This window comes from Hylobates moloch, unplaced genomic scaffold (genome assembly GCF_009828535.3).
Source record: "Hylobates moloch isolate HMO894 unplaced genomic scaffold, HMol_V3 SCAFFOLD_12, whole genome shotgun sequence".
NCBI classification, from domain to species: domain Eukaryota; kingdom Metazoa; phylum Chordata; class Mammalia; order Primates; family Hylobatidae; genus Hylobates; species Hylobates moloch.
The window spans coordinates 80265732-80283960 of record NW_026652287.1 but is presented as its reverse complement, the minus strand read 5'-3'; the positions used below and the strand labels follow the sequence as shown (position 1 = coordinate 80283960).

At 37.8% G+C, this 18229-nt stretch overlaps 1 protein-coding gene across 2 annotated transcripts in view; it reads right to left on the bottom strand.

Annotated features, from left to right (window-relative positions):
* OTOGL (otogelin like) overlaps positions 1 to 18229 on the bottom strand; it is a 269944-nt gene that overhangs the window by 80706 nt on the left and 171009 nt on the right. Inside the window, exons 30-31 of one of the 2 annotated variants that reach the window (XM_032761833.1) lie at positions 5935 to 6069; positions 56 to 205 (exon numbers count right to left, since the gene is read on the bottom strand). In XM_032761833.1, coding sequence (XP_032617724.1) covers positions 56 to 205; positions 5935 to 6069 — 285 coding nt within the window. The remainder of the gene's footprint in view (positions 1 to 55; positions 206 to 5934; positions 6070 to 18229) is intronic. The other variant, XM_032171665.1, reaches the window with a different exon arrangement.

Here is an 18229-nt window from a genome sequence, read left to right as displayed (position 1 = left end):
AAAACTAAATGTGATTTTATTCATTACATCTCATTTGGAGCTTAGGTTGACCTACCTTCCACTGTGGCCCAACTTTGATATGAATAGTTGTCTTCCTATCCCAAAGAATAGTGATATCTTTCTCTGGAAAGTATACTACTATATAGTAACCAGCCTTCCAAAGCTGGTAGGTAGATTTGTTTTCCAGAAAAAAACCTGATTGTTTCTTAAAAAAAGAAAAGAAACAAGGTGAGTAGTAATTTCTCTAACCAAAATATATCAAATTAGTTTAGCTAATATTTGCCAACAACTATCTATGTACTAATATTGTTGCTTGGTCATGCCTTTTCTGAATTCTGTAAGAAAAGACAAAACAATTGCACAAAATAGGAAATACGTAAATACTGATTACCAGACACAAACTAGCAGATGGACCCCACATGGATAAATGGGCAAAGGGAAAAGATATTTCAGTTACATGTGGGGAAGAGCAAAACAAGGGAATGGACACAGAAGACATTAAGTGATATCCCTGCCGAATCAGAAATTTTACATCTGTGATGAATAAATATGACAGAACTAAAACAGGTATGACCTTGCCTGCAAAAGAGAGAAATTTGGTCCTGTGCATGTTTCTGAGTAGTTAATGATAGCATGGAAATAGTCTACTGACTTCATTAAATATGTCTTGAAAATCAGAATCATTAAGTTTGGTAGGAGACATTGCCTTCCCAATTCAGGCAAAAAGAAGCTGTGAAGTACTTCCTTTAAGTGAAAAGGGGAAAGTTGTCAACTTAACAAGAAAGAAAAAAAAACTGTATGCTGCGGTTGCTAAGATCTATGGTAAGAATGAATCTTCTATCTGTGAAATTGTGAAGAAGGGAAAAGAAATTCAGCTAGTTTTGCTGCTGCACATTAAACTGCCAAACTGACAGCCACAGCGCATGGTAAGTGCTTAGTTAAGATGGAAAAGGCATTAAATTTGTGGGTAAAAGGCATGAACAGAAACGTGTTCTGATTGATGGCAATTGGGTCTGCTACTATCTATGGTTTCAGGCATCCACTGGAGGTCTTGGGACCTAACCCTCATGGATAAGGGGGAACTACCGTATATGTGTAGGGGGGCGGCAAGCGGTGAATTACCATCAAAGGGACTCCAGAAGGCTTCTTGCAAGGGGTGGGTGTGAACTGATCTGCAAGAGGTTATGCACAGCAAGGTATAGGGGTTTGGGAATGAGAATGGAGAAGAAATCCTTCCAAACAAAAGAAATGGCTTGAATCAAGACTTAGGGACAGGAAAGTCAAAGATTTATTCAGAACTAAGGAGAGTACCAAAAGGCTAGAGCATGAATCGCATGATGGATCATAGCCTGAGACCTTTGCAACCAAGTTATCTAGACTAATTATCACAGGTGCAAAATGTAGTCAATAAAAGCTTTCAAACAGGGAAGTATTAGACCATGGTTGTGTATTAAAAGAAGATAATTTAGGCAGTAGAAAGGATAAAGCAGAGAGAAATGAGAGATGGAACATATCGGGAAATGTTAGAGAACTTTTATTGTAAAGTAGGAATATACAATATTCTTTATAAGCAAGGGCAACACATGGCTATATTGAATCTGACCTTGAAATTAACTCATATAATAACTTCAAAAATGCACAGTTAACATCAAAGTAAGTAAGACAAATTTAGCCAGAGGCAAAATAAAAATTGTGAAGGAGATATGAAATTCTTTGGTTACTTTTAACCTTCAAGTAATAACAAAAGCATAGTTTGAAAATACTACACTACAGTAGACTTTTTAATAAATATTTCAAAGGGAAAATGAAATAAATTTAGTCATATCCATAAGGAGTTTTCAGTCTCCTAGACCAAGGTCATACTTAAAACAGGTGCACAATATATTGTATAGAACAGTATATATTATATATAACCATATGTGTTGTTAACTGGCTCTCTCTGATCTCATATCCTTCCACTTCCCAATCCCCACCCTCACTGACTAAGCTTCAGCTATGCTGGCTCTCTTTCTGTTCTTCAAATTTACCTAAGCTTTTACCCATTTCAAGTCCTGTGCGCTTGGTGTTCCTCCTGGTAGGAACTCTGTTCTCCAGATCTTGGTGTAATGGCCTCATTCCCATCAATTGTGACCCATATGCTCCCTCCTCTGTGAGGCCTTCCCTGATTGCCCCAGTAGAACTTTCATCCTCAAGATGGGTCAGATTGTAGGCATTTAAGACAGCACAATGCTCTTCTGAGCAAGGACCGTCCCTTGCTCAGAAGTGGGCCCCCTCTTGGGGTTTAATGCTCTGTAATTGCCATCTTGAAATTCTAATTTTACCTGTGAATTCGTGTTTTGTCAGTGAAGTTCAATGAGACAAAGAATTATGCGTCTGGGCCTTGAAGCTTTGGCTCACATCTCCTGCTGTCCGCCCAATCTCCCTGGATTGATTCTCAGATGCCTGCTTCTCTGCAGCCACCCAGAGACCACTGCTACGCTCCACTTGCAGCACAGAGGCAGGATGAGTTGGACTTAGGCAAGCATACCCAAGTACCAAGTCGGAGTTAATGAGGCAAGGAAGGCCCTCAGCACTGACAGGGTGTGCTCTCACCCCAGGACTATCCCTATGCTTGAGTGAGCATGGCATTAAATGATGATTTAAAAAAAAAAAAAAAAAAAGACAGCATGACACATCAAGACAGAACATGAAACAAGAAAATGAAACTTTTTCCCTGTTTTGAACAAATTGCATAGCTTGCCCTGTCCCCAAGTCAGTCTCTGCCACAGAAACCAATTCTATTGTTTTCACTGCACTTTTTAGTATCTTTCTATCATCTTGTTTGTCTTTGACCTGTTTCTCTTTTGCTCAGTTTGGTTTTGCATCAGTTATCCTGATACAAAAGCACATCTTTTCTATTTGTCTTTAGACGTGAAATCCTTCATTTTCATTAGATAGGACAGTTTACTACAAGAAAATCCTCTATGGTCAAAGGGAGTTGCCATACGCCTTACTTTTCAGATTTTTAAATAATGCTTCTCATTAGAACAGTGAGGTATTATGAATTGTCCAAAATAGAGATCTCCACTTCAGATGAGAATTAGAGCACTTTAAACAAACTCTAGTGATGTTAGCAAGATACGTTAGAACTATGGAGAATTAAAATATTTAAAGTACAGCTTAAATAAATTAATAAAATATTTATATCTTATACATTTGATAAAATTAGAATTGTGCATTTACATATAAAAATAACAGAGGTATTTTTTTTCTTTTCCTGGATGGGTGGTCCATCCACCATAAAATAAACAGTGCTTATTTTTCACTTTCGATGTTTAAGAAAAAATATTGCAGGGGATTTCTTTAGGGTCAAACTGTTTTTATGACTTAATCTTATGTCATACAATTTATATAAAGGAGATTCATTAACACCTACATACAAGTGAAAATTGGAAGTTGAAAGTTATGTGGAGTTGCAATCACCACTTCAAAGATGTGTCATACTGTCTTTATAAGAGCATTTACTATTTTCTCTTGTTTCTTTTTTAACATCCTTGTTCTTAGAAATAACCTTCACCTATAAATGAATATCTGGTTGGTGGTTATGACAAACTGCTGTAATTACTTTAAAAACATGTAAACATGATTGTAGAAACTCTGTTTTGCCCAAAGGTTGATTGCTGCCCTGTTAGTTTCAATGTTTCTGACTGAAACACAGTTATATTTTAAGGTAACTGTTCTCAAACTTTAGTGTGCACAAGAATTTCAAGTACCATTGAAAATGTCAATTTTGTTTTCAGCATCAGCCATTCCAATTACTGAAGTAGGGCCCAGAAACCAGCGCTTACAAGAAAAATTCCATATGATTTTAATGAATATTTGGAATGAATAGACCAAACTGGTCTTTTCATTAACCAAACAGTTAATGAATAGACCAAACTGAGAGAAACACTATTCAAAAAATCTCAGAATATAGGTCAGTTTTTAAAGCCCATTTGTCAAATTATGTACTTTCTAACTCTAAAATTTCTTGCCTATAAAATTAGGTTCAAGTATCTTGTACCATTCAAGAGCCTCCATAGTCTGAACTCAGCCCCCTCATCTATTGCCTTTACCCCATGCTCCCTGAATGGCAGCTGATCAGGACACTCCTCCCTGAGTCACTTTTCCACTCCCTCCATCCACTGTCCCATATATTGTGCTTCCACCAATCTAAACCACCTGCAGCTATCCAAACATGCCATTTCATCTCTCAGCTCTGCTCTACTGAGTGGGTTTATTCGTCTGTACTGATTGCCACCCTACTCCCTCTCTTCACCTGGCTAATGTCTACTCATCCTTTAAGACTCAGTGCAAATCATTTCCTCCAGAGCATGTCTTCTGAGCCTTCAGAAATAGGGAGGGTAAGATGAATCATTTCTTCAAATCCATTAATTTATATTTTCATTTCAATCCTCACACAAACTAAAGAATTAGGTTCTAAAATCTTCCCAAATTTACAGATGGAAAAGCTGCAGCTTGGAGAGGTTAAGTAAACCTGCCCAAAGTTACAGAGCAAGCAGGTAATGGAACAGAGGGTCCGAGTTAGTGCTGAGTGACTCTAAAGTCTATGCTCTTAACAATCACCCTAAGCACCCCAGGTCTCTTTAGGTGCTCTTCCCGGGAGTTCCCATATTATGCTACATAAATTCCTACCATAGGACACCATGCTGCCTTATTTACCATGTGCATCCTTATTTACCTTAATGTATCCCTCGCCTGAGCAGAAACTTCTTAAAGGCAAGCACAGTGTTATTTCACTGTTATAGCCCCAATAATTAGCACATGTTTTGATATTCAGTAAACATTATAAAAGAATGTATGAGATGAATGAATGAATGAAATTTATTCATTCTTTTAAACTGGGCAGGCTCCAAGGATACAATAAACAAGAACTTGGAGACAACTGGGGAAGACAAGCTCACAAGTAGTTTCATTAAAGTATGATACACATTCTAACAGGGTGCTTGAGGAGGAGCTCCCTGGAGGAGGTATGATAAGACATATTGCATAAGAATAAATTAAATGGAAAGACAGATCCAGGAAGAAGTGATAATAGTAATGAAGGACTAATAAGATGCTCCACCTTCTGGAATGTGGGCTTGAAGCAGAAAGTAATGAAAGAGCAGGCAGGAGAGGTGGGTAACAGCCAGATTGGCAAGGCCTCGGAGGAGCAGTGGGAAGGCGTCTCAAAGTCTTGAAGAACCAGAGTGACATATTAGATTTCCATCAAAAATGTACATATACAAGGCTGGATGCGGTGGCTCATGCCTGTAATCCCAGCACTTTGGGAGGCCAAGACAGGTGGATCACCTGAGGTCAGGAGTTTGAGACCAGCCTAACCAACATGGTGAAATCCCATCTCTACTGAAAATACAAAAATTAGCCTGGTATGGTGGTGTGCATCTGTAATCCCAGCTACTCAGGAGGCTGAGGCAAGAGAATTGCTTGAACCCGGGAGGCAGAAGTTGCAGTGAGCTGAGATCATGCCACTGTACTCCAGCCTGGTCAACAGGGTGAGACTCTGTCTCAAAAAAAAAAAAAAAAAAAAAAGACATATACAAATAAAACTACCTATGCTGCAGTATGTGAGGATGAATTAGAGGGGAAAGACTAAAACTAGAAGCCAAGAGTCTAGCCTGGAAGCCACTGAAGTAATTAAGGCAATAGGTGGGGGTTGCAAGGGCCCAAATGGCAACTATGGGAATGAAAGCAAGAAGAACAAATTGGAATATGGAGAAGGGAAGTAAGAAGAGAGAAGTCAAGCACAATTTACTGAAGCCACATAAAATGAAAAGAAAAAACAACATAGACCTCATAACCATTTACAGAGAGAAGTAGATCAAATCATTTCTATTCTATTTTCAGTATCCTCAGGACAAGTTCAAATGATCCTGAAAGAAATAATTCACTAACCTGTTTGTAAGGAGTATCATTCAGGTAAATTTCAGTGTCCCCAACTGAAATCAAAACACTTTTAGAACAAACAATATCGTTGTCAAAGCATTTCTTGTTCTGGGCAATGACAGATATAGCTGAATCATCTACACTCTGAAATGTCAAAAATATTTTATTAATACGAATATATACAACCTATATTATTTTTAGTTATTTTTATTAAGAAATCTTAAATATTGACAATGGATTGCATTAGAACTGAAAAACAGCTTACCTCTAAAATAAAAAGTCATTTTTAACTAATAATGTGAAGAATTTTATAGAAATATAGTAGGATAGCTCAATCTTTAAACACCTATAATATCTCTGTTAAAATTTTGTTCCAGCCAAGTTTACCATTTTATTTCTATAGCTCAAATGTACCAACCATTATCATTTTATTTATCAATAAATAATCAACAAAACAATATGTCACTTAGGAAAATCTTTAAAAAATATTCATTTGAGACATGTCTTTTGTTTTATTTAAAGGATATTTCTGGCTGAATAATTATTTGTCTATAAGTTAGAATTCAAATAGATACAAAACTTTGGTATTTGTTAGTAAATAAAATAATGTGTATTATTTGAAAGCTTGCTTTGAATTTTACATATACTATCCAATTTAGTTCTTATGAAAACTTTTTGAATTAGGTATTATTTCCATTTTACAGATGAGGAAACTGAGATGAAGAGGGATTAATTGATTATCTAAGATCGCTTTGCTAAATAAGAGAAGGATCAGAGTTCAAATCCCTAATCTGTTTTGTTTGTCTTGATGCCACTTGTAAAGAAATTAGGAAAGGTCTAGAAGTGGTTGAGGAGAAAAGACAACTTTAGATGATAGGGAATCCCTAAATTCAAGGAACACTATTTAGTCTTTCTACTCTAAATGACATACTTCCACCTCTGGATAGACCCCTTTCCTTGGCAACTCCCCACTGCATCCACTAAGTCACTCTTAAGAATCAAAGTTACTAACTTTCTCCCCCAGTTTAATGGATAGGTTTCTTCAGTTGTACTGACTCTGGAAATTTCATTATAAAATATCGTTTACATCTGGTTCTTTAACAGTTTTAATTGGCAAGTTATAATTGCATATATTTATGAGATACAATGGGATGTTATATGTATATAATGTGAAATAATTAAATAAAACTAACATATTCATCAACTCATATACTTACCATTTTTCTAGGAAGAAAGTAAACGCTTCTTGTCAAATTTTCAAAGTCGTCCTAATCTCCCCCAAAGTTAAAAGCTACTGCTCTAAGAGCCCTTTCACTGATTGTGGACAGTAGAGATTTCATTAAAAGGAAAGGAAGAAATGTGACATTTCTCTTTGGATTCAATGTTCAATTTTCAAAGGCTCACACACATTTCCTGAATCTTTTTCCATTTTGAGACATATGGGTCAGGGTTTATTTTCACCGTAAGAAAAAGTCATTAAATGTCTGGCAATCATAGGCCAGGCACAGTGGCTCACGCCTGTAATCCCAGCACTTTGGGAGGCCGAGGTGGGCAGATCACTTGAAATCAGGAGTTCAAGACCAGCCTGGTGAACATGACAAAACCCAGTCTCTACTAATTTTTGCTACTAAAATTGCAAAAATTAGCCAGGCGTGGTGGCATGCGCCTGTAGTCCCAGCTACTCGGGAGGCTGAGGCAAGAGAATCGCTTGAACCTGGGAGGCTGAAGTTGCAGTAAGCTGAGACCACGCCACTGCACTCCAGCACTCCAGCCTGGGTGACAGTGAGCCTCTGTCTTAGAAAAGTTTGGCAATAATACAGTTTGTTTTTTGTTTTTGTTGTTGTTGTTGTTTTTCAGATGGGGTGTTGCCCTGTCACCCAGGCTGCTGGAGCGCAGTGACATGATCATGACTCACTGCAGCATCAACTTTCCAGGCTCAAACAATTCTTCCACTTTGGCCTCCTGAGTAGCTAGGAGACTATAGCTGTGTGCCACCACACTTGACCAATTTTTAAAATTTTTTTGTAGAGGCAGGGTGTCACTATGTTTACCCAGGCTGGTCTCAAACTACTGGGCTCAAGCGAGCCATTCATTTTAGCCTCCCAAAGTGCTGGGATTAGAGGTGTAAACCACCTTGCCTAATGATCATAGAGGTTTTGATGTAAATTCTCCGCACTTAGTTTTTCACAACACTGGCAATATGAAAACTAGCTCAATTCATCTCTTATTTTGGCTAAATTCTTTCTGCCTTGTTAATAAGTATTATAGTGCCTAGAGGATAGGTTTTTAATGAATGGTATAGATGGAGTAATTAATATATCCCTCTGTAACCCATTTTTCCTTCATAGATGCTGGGAGCTTTTGCTGCTTTTTAAACAATCCTTTTGCAAAATAATAAGGGTCATTAAGATGATTATGGCATTGTACTGCCCAAAAAAATAATGTCATACTTTTCTGCCTTTCTGCATAATTTTCAAAGAGGGAAAAATACATAATTCAGGGTTTTGTTTTGCTCTTCCTCTTGGGAAAAGTTATTTAGATTAAGGGATGTGAAAAGCTGATTGAAAGGCTTTCTATTGCCATTATATTTTATTGCTATTAATTAAAGTGCCTCAATGTTAGTTTCATCCTTTATATTAAATCTGAAAAGTCAAGAAATATTCTATCTTGTATGGTTTGTCTTATAATATCATGCTATGCTGACAGTAATTTGTAACAATAGCAATATACCTAAAAGTCACATTTCTATACTTTCCATTTCTAATGTATTTCAAGTTAATATTAGGTTTAGAAATAATGCCACAGAGTTGCTAAGCAACATAGTAATAATGACAACAAAGCTGGAGGAAAAAGGTCAACATCAATGTGCCACATGGGCTCCTCAAAAACCTTTATTCTCAGATACTAAAAGCTTTAATACAGAATATGCCCCAAAATGACTCTGAAACAGAAACTGTCAGCGCCTGTCAAGGAAGTATATAATTATACTTGATATGTCAGTCTCAGCACCTGTCATAGCCCCAGCCCCTTTTAAGGGTAATTATCCCACACAAAGTCTCTGCTGATACCATAGCCTCAGGCAGCCACGGTTTAGGTCCCAAGGCAGCGCATTCATTTATGGGCAAAGGGACTTCAATGCTGGCAGAAAAAACGAACTATATTCTATTCAATTCTCTCTCAAATTTGAACCATAAAATACCGATTTTTTAAAGTGTTTTGCAGTAAGATCTGAGGGTGAATAAACATGTAAAGGATATAAGGAAGAGTAGCAGCTGACCAGGTAAAAACAAGCTGAACATATGAGGAAGTAGAAATGATGACTGAACTGAAGAAAAAGTAGAGAAAAGACACAGAAAAGAAAGCTAGACATGCTAGCCTGAGTAGCAGAAAATAGAGCAGTCACACAGAGATTGCCCAGAGCTGTCCAAGAATGACATCAGGTCAACCATGACTCTCTGCTGCCTGGGGCCAAAACCACCCTTCAGTTGACACTTTCATAAGGTTCTTATTAGAAGACATAAAAAGTTGGAAAAAAGAATGGTAAATATTGTAAAAGGTTACAAAAAGTTTACAAAGATCTTACCTTGTGATCAAACTAATTAAAATTGGATATATTTCTTAAAATTAACTTTAGTGTTAATAATGCACAATGTAAAGGTAAAATTTGGTTTTCTCTTTTGAACAAGCTTTTTGTGTAATATTAAGAGATAGTAAAAGATTTTTATTTACCTTTTGAGTATACGGCAACAAAAAAAGGGAAGAGGGAGACAGATTAAATTTACCTTTTTAGCTGTCTTTATTAAGTTTTTTTTTTTTTTTTATACTTTAGGTTTTAGGGTACATGTGCACAATGTGCAGGTTTGTTACATATGTATCCATGTGCCATGTTGATTTCCTGCACCCATTAGCTCGTCATTTAGCATTAGGTATATCTCCTAATGCTGTCCCCGCCCCCCCCACCCCCCACCCCACAACAGTACCCGGAATGTGATGTTCCCCTTCCTGTGTCCATGAGTTCTCATTGTTCAATTCCCACCTATGAGTGAGAACATGCGGTGTTTGGTTTTTTGTCCTTGCGATAGTTTACTGAGAATGATGTTTTCCAGTTTCATCCATGTCCCTACAAAGGACACGAACTCATCATTTTTTATGGCTGCATAGTATTCCATAAGTTTTAAGATTATTTAGGAAACTGAGTCTCCTCTCTACCAAAGAGTAAAGGTTTTTGCTTTTTAAAATATTTGAATTATCACTTTGGTTAAATAAATGACTAATTTTACAGTTATCTGTGACTCTATCTTGCGATATCAAGTGCTTTAAGCCTTTGATATTTGATAACCTTTCCAAATTCTAAATTCAGTCTTTTGGCCTCAAATTAACTTTTTGGATATTAGGTCTCCTGAAGTCCGAGACAGACATATTCATCTTCGTTGGTATGTTAAAATTATACCAGAATCATTGTCAAATACGAAATGGTGTTTAATTTTGAGTTATTTTTATATGAATGTGTCATTAATATGTGTTCCAAAATTATATAAGATTCATATAATTCTGGTATGTCTTAATCTATGTTATCAGGAATAATTATGACTATTACATTAAATTATTGTATGCCACAGAAATAATCAAATTTCCTTATCTATTGTGTCTTTAACCATGGCTAGTCTAAGACTTTTGTCATGCACAGACAATTATTGTTTTACTTTGATTCTTCCCAAAATGCACTTTATAATCAGCTGCAGTCCACAACTTGCTTCCTTCAGGAAGTTTGTGGAAAGGACTCTGACAGCTGCTCTTGAAGGCAGGTTTCTTATTACTTTGGAGATTGTGCCATCAGACTAGAGAGAAAACTTCCGGGATTCTCACTGGTGAGCAGATGTGTTCGTGAGGATTGCTGACCCAATACCAGGCAGCACAGGAGTTAACTGCATGGGACTGAACTAATAGAAGGCTGAAATGTTTTCTTATGACTTTTTTGTTTGAAACATTGGGCTTCTTTATGTTTTGTTTTCTAAAGTCAAGAAAACATTTCTGCTAGGCGCAGTGGCTCATGCCTGTAATCCCAGCAAATAGGGAGGCCGAGGCAGGCCAATCTCCTGAGGTCAGGAATTCGAGACCAGCCTGACCAACGTGGAGAAACCCCATCTCTACTAAAAATACAAAATTAGCCAGGTGTGGTGGCGCATGCCTGTAATCCCAGCTACTTGGGAGGTTGAAGCAGGAGAACTGCTAGAACCTAGAAGGCGGAGGTTGTGGGGAGCCACGATTGCACCACTGCACTCCAGCCTGGGCAATAAGAGTGAAACTCCATCTCAAAAAAATAAAAAAAAAAAAAAGGAAAAGAAAAAGAAAAAAAAGAAAAGAAAACATTTCTTTCTTTTGAGCTATTTATAGCTTACAACAAATTGAGTAAAGTATGCTCTTGTGGGCAAAATTTAAGGCATAATTCTTCCTATCTGATTTGTCCAGAATTTAAAAATCATTTGTGAGTATTCTTAAATTATGGCAATATAGCTATTTGCATAAGTTCAATAAGAATTTATTTTCTGTTGTAACAGGACACAGTTGGAGACGCTGGTTATTTTACCACAGCTTTGACTAGGATGAAATATTTACAGATATGACTGGACTTCTCTGGGGAATTTAAGTTGACATTATAGAGCTGACCAAAGCCTCTCATACAGACTGGCCTGACACCTTGTTTATGCAATTCCTTTACAATGTTTGTCACCTGTAGTAAGTAAAGCACATCATTTTCTGACAGGCCTAGGAACCCCAAGTTATTTTAGAACCTCAAGAAGAGAGAAATTAACCCAATTCATATAGGTATTTGCAGACACATATAAATCCTTAGCTTGGCTAACCTCAAGACGCTTTTAAAAGGTCTAACCTGACATTATGAAAAAGTTACAACAAAGCCAACATAAAAGAGCCTATATGAACAATAATTATTCTTGCTGCATGTTATGCAAATAATCAAGCCAAACATACTACGATTAAAACTTATTTTGCAAGTAAATTGGTCCTGTTATGATTTGTCTTTCATAGAAATGAAGAACTAGAGAGACAGAAAAATATCATTTGAAAAGAAACTATGGTACGTCTTTTATTAGATTCTGGCCTTGTCCATTATTTATTAGTTGATATTATTTCTCTACAATTAAACATAAACAAAAGATTATAGTTTCCTCTTGCCAGGACTCAGAGTTAAGACAAATACTCTACTTGAAATATTTTCTGCACAATCACTATTTGAAACGACAATGATGAATGCTATGTTTTCTCTACTACAAAAGAAAATGAGAGTAACAGGAGAAAATACTAACAAGTAGTTATTGAGTTCACTAAATGCCCAGCATTCTGCAAAATGTCTTGGAAAGAATAACAAGAAATATAAGGCATCGTCCCCACCATCAAAACCTTAGAATTTTCTTAGAGAAATCTGTCTTAATATGGAGTATAAACAGTAGATATGTCTTTACTGGCATGCTTTATATTTAATAGGCCCCTAAATTTGTTTTATTAAATGAATGAAACAATAATGTGAACAAAGATCACCACCATACATTGGAAAATGTTTGTAGAGATGCTGACACATGAACAAGATTTTTGATGCTTTTGATAGAAATGTGCAAATATTTTTTCCATATACAAAATGAAAAATAAAGCTTCACAGAATCTTTGTCTTACTACTTAAAATGATACCATAAACAAACATCTTTAACAGTAATGATATATCCAATGGGAACATGTCATGTTTGACATTATATTGTCAGCAAAACTTTCTTTTTTCTGAATGTAACTTAAATTTGACTATGCAGAAGAAGAGAATAATTTCAAAAATAACTAAAATCAGGTTGTTAAAGAAAGTAAAATGTTCTACATCCTTACTACTCAAAATATGGTCCATAGACATGGAGCATAGACATGGAGCACTATCTAGTAGCTTATTGAAAAGGCAGAACCTGGGGGATTTGGCAAGATGGCTGAATAGGAACAGTTCTGGTCTGCAGCTCCCACCGAGACCAATGCAGAAGGTGAGTAATTTCTGCATTTCCAACTGAATTACCCAGTTCATCTCTCTAGGACTGGTTAGAGAGTGGGTGCAGCCCACAGAGGGTGAGCAGAAGCAGGGTGGGGCATCGCCTCACCCACGAAGTGCAAGGGGCCAGGGAACCAGGGAACTCCCTCCCCTAGCCAAGGGAAGCCATGAGGGGCTGTGCTATCCAGCCCAGATATTACGATTTTCTCACGGGTTTTGCAACCCACAGACCAGGAGATTCCCTCATGTGCCTACAACACCAGGGCCCCGGGTTTCAAGCACAAAACTGGGCAGCTGTTTGGGCAGACTCCAAGCTAGCTGCAGAAGTCTTTTTTTCATACCCCAGAGGCACCTGGAACCCCAGCAAGACAAAACTGTTCACTTCTCTGAAAAGGGAGCTGAAGCCAGGAAGCCAAGTGGTCTCACTCAGCGGGTCCCACCCTCATGGAGCCCAGCAAGCTAGGAACCACTGGCTTGAAATTCTCGCTGCCAGCACAGCAGTCTGAAGTTAACCTGGGATGATTGACTTTGGTTGGGGGAGGGCCGTCTGCCATTACTGAGGCTTGAGTAGATGGTTTTCCCCTCACAGTGTTAAGGAAGCCACTGGGAAGTTTGGACTGGGCGGAACACATCACAGCATGGTAAAGTAGCTGTGGCCAGACTACCTCTCTGGATTCCTCCTCACTGGGCAGGACATCTCTGAAAGAAAGGCAGCAGCCACAGTCAGGGGCTTATAGACAAAACTCCCATCTCCCTGGGACAGAGCACCTGGGGGAAGGGGTGGCTGTGAGCACAGCTTCAGCAGACTTAAATGTTTGTGCCTGCCAGCTCTGACGAGAGCAGCAGATCTTGCAGCAGAACGCTCAAGCTCCACTAAAGGACAGACTGCCTCCTCAAGTGGGTCCCTGACCCCTGTGCCTCCTGACCGGGAGACACTTCCTAGTAGGGGTCGACAGACACTTCATACAGGAGAGCTCCGGCTGGCATCAGATGGGTGCCCCTCTGGGATGAAGCTTCCAGAGGAAGGAGCAGGCAGCAATCTTTGCTGTGCTGCAGCCTCCGCAGGTGATACCCAGGCAAGCAGGGTCTGGAGTAAACCTCCAGCAAACGTCAGCAGACCTGCAGAAGACAGCCCTGACTGTTAGAAGGAAAACTAACAAAAAGAAAGTGATAACATCAACATCAACAAAAAAGACGTCCACACAAAATCCCCATCCAAAGGCCATCAGCATCAAAGATCAAAGGTAGATAAATCCACGAAGAAGAGCAAAAACAGCACAAAAATGCTGAAAATTCCAAAAACCAGAATGCCTCTTCTCCTCCAAATGATCACAACTCCTCTCAGGCAAGGGCACAAAACTGGACAGAGAATGAGTCTGACGAATTGACAGAAGTAGGCTTCAGAAGGTGGGTAGTAACAAACTCTTCAGAGCTAAAAGAGTATGTTCTAACCCAATGCAAAGAAGCTAGGAACCTTGATAAAAGGTTACAGGAACTGCTAACTAGAATAACCAGTTTAGAGAAGAACATAAATGACCTGATGGAGCTGAAAGACACAACATGAGAACTTCGTGAAACATACAAAAAGATCATTAGCCAAATGAATCAAGCAGAAGAAAGGATATCAGAGATTGATTATCAACTTAATGAAACAAAGTGTGAAGACAAGATCAGAGAAAAAAGAATGAAAAGGAACAAAGCCTACGAGAAATATGGGGCCATGTGAAAAGACCAAACCTAAGATTGATTGGTGTAGCTGAAAGTGACGGGGAGAAGGGAATCACGCTGGAAAACACACTTCAGGATATTATCCAGGAGAACTTCCCCAACATAGCAAGACAGGCCAATATTCAAATTCAGGAAATACGAGAACACCACTAAGCTACTCTTCGAGAAGAGTAACCCCAAGACACATAATCTTCAGATTCTCCAAGGTTGAAATGAAAGAAAAAATGTTAAGGGCAGCCAGAGAGAAAGGTCAGGTTACCTACAAAGGGAAACCCATCAGAATAACAGCGGATCTCTCTGCAGAAACCCTATAAGCCAGAAGACAGTGGGGGCCAATATTCAACATTCTTAAAGAAAAGAATTTTCAACCCAGAATTTCATACCAGCCAAACTAGGCTTCATAAGCAAAGGAGAATTAAAATCCTTTCTAGACAAGCAAATTCTGAGAGATTTTGTCACCACCAGGCCTGTCATACATGAGCTCCTGAAGGAAGCACTAAATACGGAAAGGAAAAACCAGTACCAGCCACTGCAAAAACGTATCAAAATATAAAGACCAATGACACGATGAAGAAACTGCAACAACTAATGTGCAAAATAACCAGCTAGCATCATGATGACAGGATCAAATTCACACCTAACAATATTAACCTTAAATGGAAATGCACTAAATGCCCCAATTAAAAGACACAGACTCACAAATTTGACAAAGAGCCAACACCCATTGTTGTGCTATATTCAGGAGACCCATCTCATGTGCAAAGACACACATAGGCTCAAAATAAAGGGATGGAAGAATATTTACCAAGCAAATGGAAAGCAAAGAAAAGCAGAGGTTGCAATCCTAATCTCTGATAAAACAGACTCTAAACCAACAAAGATCAAAAAAGACAAAGAAAGGTATTACTTAATGGTAAAGGGATCAATGCAACAAGAAGAGCTAACGATCCTAAATACATATGCACCCAATACTGGAGCACTCAAATTCATAAAGCAAGTTCTTAGAGATGAACAAAGACACTTAGACTCCCATACAATAATAGTGGGAGACTTTAACACCCCACTGTCAATATTAGACAGATCAACGAAACAGAAAATTAACAAGGATATTCATGACTTGAACTCAGCTCTGGACTAAGCAGACCTAATAGACACCTACAGAACTCTACACTCCAAATCAACAGAATATACATTCTTCTCAGCACCACATCACACTTATTCTAAAACTGACCACATAATTGGAAGTAAAACACTCCTCAGCAAATGCAAAAGAATGGAATTCATAACAAACAGTCTCTCAGACCACACTGCAATCAAATTAGAACTCAGGATTAAGAAACCCACTCAAAACTGCACAACTACATGGAAACTGAACAACCTGCTCCTTAATGACTACTAGGTAAATAACTAAATTAAGACAGAAATAAATAAGTTCTTTGAAACCAATGAGAACAAAGACACAACGTACCAGAATCTCTGGGACACAGCTAAAGCAGTGTTTAGAGGCAAATTTATAAATGTCCCTATAAATCTAAATGCCCACATCAGAAAATGGGAATGATCTACAATTGAGACCCTAACATCTCAATTGAGAGAACTAGAGAAACAAGAGCAAACAAATTCAAAAGCTAGCAGAAGACAAGAAGTAACTAAGACCAGAGCAGAACTCAGGGAGATAGAGACACGAAAAATCCTTCAAAAAATCAATGAATCCAGGAGCTGGTTTTTTGAAAAGATTAACAAAATAGATAGACCACTAGCCAGACTAATAAAGAAGAAAAGAGAGAAGATTTTCTAGTTTATTTGCATAGAGACATAATAAAAAAATGATAAACGGGAGATCACCACTGATCCCACAGAAATACAAACTACCTTCAGAGAATACTTTAAACACCTCTACCAAATAAACTAGAAAATCTAGAATAAATGGATAAATTCCTGGACACATACACCCTCCCAAGACTAAGGCAGGAAGAAGTCAAATCCCTGAATAGACCAATAACAAGTTCTGAAATTGAGGCAGTAATTAATAGCCTACCAAACAAAAAAGCCCAGTACCAGATGGATTCACAGCCAAATTCTACCAGAGTTACAAAGAGGAGCTGGTACCATTCCTTCTGAAACTATCCCAAACAATAGAAAAAGAGAGACTACTCCCTAACTCATTTTATGTGGCCAGCATTATCCTGATACCAAAACCTGGCAGAGACACAACAAAATAAGAAAATTTCAAGCCAACATCCCTGATGAACATCAATGCGAAAATCCTCAATAAAATACTGGCAAACTGAATCCAGCAGCACATCAAAAAGCTTATCCACCAAGATCAAGGTGGCTTCATCCCTGAGAGGCAAAGCTGGTTCAACATACACAAATCAATAAATGTAATCCATCACAAAAACAGAACCAATGACGAAAACCACATGATTATTTCAATAGATGCAGAAAAGGCCTTCAATAAAATTAAACATCCCTTCATGCTAAAAACACTCAATAAATCAGGTATTGATGGAACATATCTCAAAATAATAAATGTTATTTATGACAAACCCATAGCCAATATCATACTGAATGGGCAAAAACTGGAAGCATTCCCTTTGAAAACCAGCACAAGACAAAGATGCTCTCTCTCACCAGTCCTACTCAATATAGTATTGGAAGTTCTGGCCAGGGCAATCAGGCAAGAGAAAGAAATAAAGGTATTCAAATAGGAAGAGAGAACGTTAAATTGTCTCAGTTTGCAGATGACATAATTGCATTTTTAGAAAATCCCATCATCTCAGCCCGAAAACTCCTTAAGCTGATAAGCAACTTCAGCAAAGTCTCAGATACAAAATCAATGTGCAAAAATCACAAGCATTCACACCAAAAATAGACAGAGAACCAAATTATGAGTAAACTCCCATTCATAATTGCTACAAAGAAAATAAAATACCTAGGAATACAACTTACAATGCATGCGAAGGACCTCTTCAAGAACTACAAACCACTGCTCAAAGAAATAAGAGAGGACACAAACAAATGGAAAAAGATTCCATGCTCATAGATATGAAGAATCAATATCATGAAAATGGCCATACTGCCCAAAGTAATTTATAGATTCAATGCTATTCCCATCAAGCTACCATTAACTTTCTTCACAGAATTAGAAAAAACTACTTTAAATTTCATATGGAATCAAAAAAGATCCCATATAGCCAAGATAATACTAAGCAAAAAGAACAAAGCTGGAGACATCATGCTACCTGACTTCAAACTATAATACAAGGCTACACTAACCAAAACAGCATGCTACTGGTACCAAAACAGGTATATAGACAATGGAACAGAATAGAGGCATCGGAAATAACACCACATTCTACAACCACCTGATCTTTGACAAACCTGACAAAAACAAGTAATACTGAAAGGATTCCCTATTAAATAAATGGTGTTGGGAAAACTGGTTAGCCACATGCAGAAAACTGAAACTGGACCCCTTCCTTACACCTTATATAAAAATTAATTCAAGATGGATTAAAGACTTAAGCATAA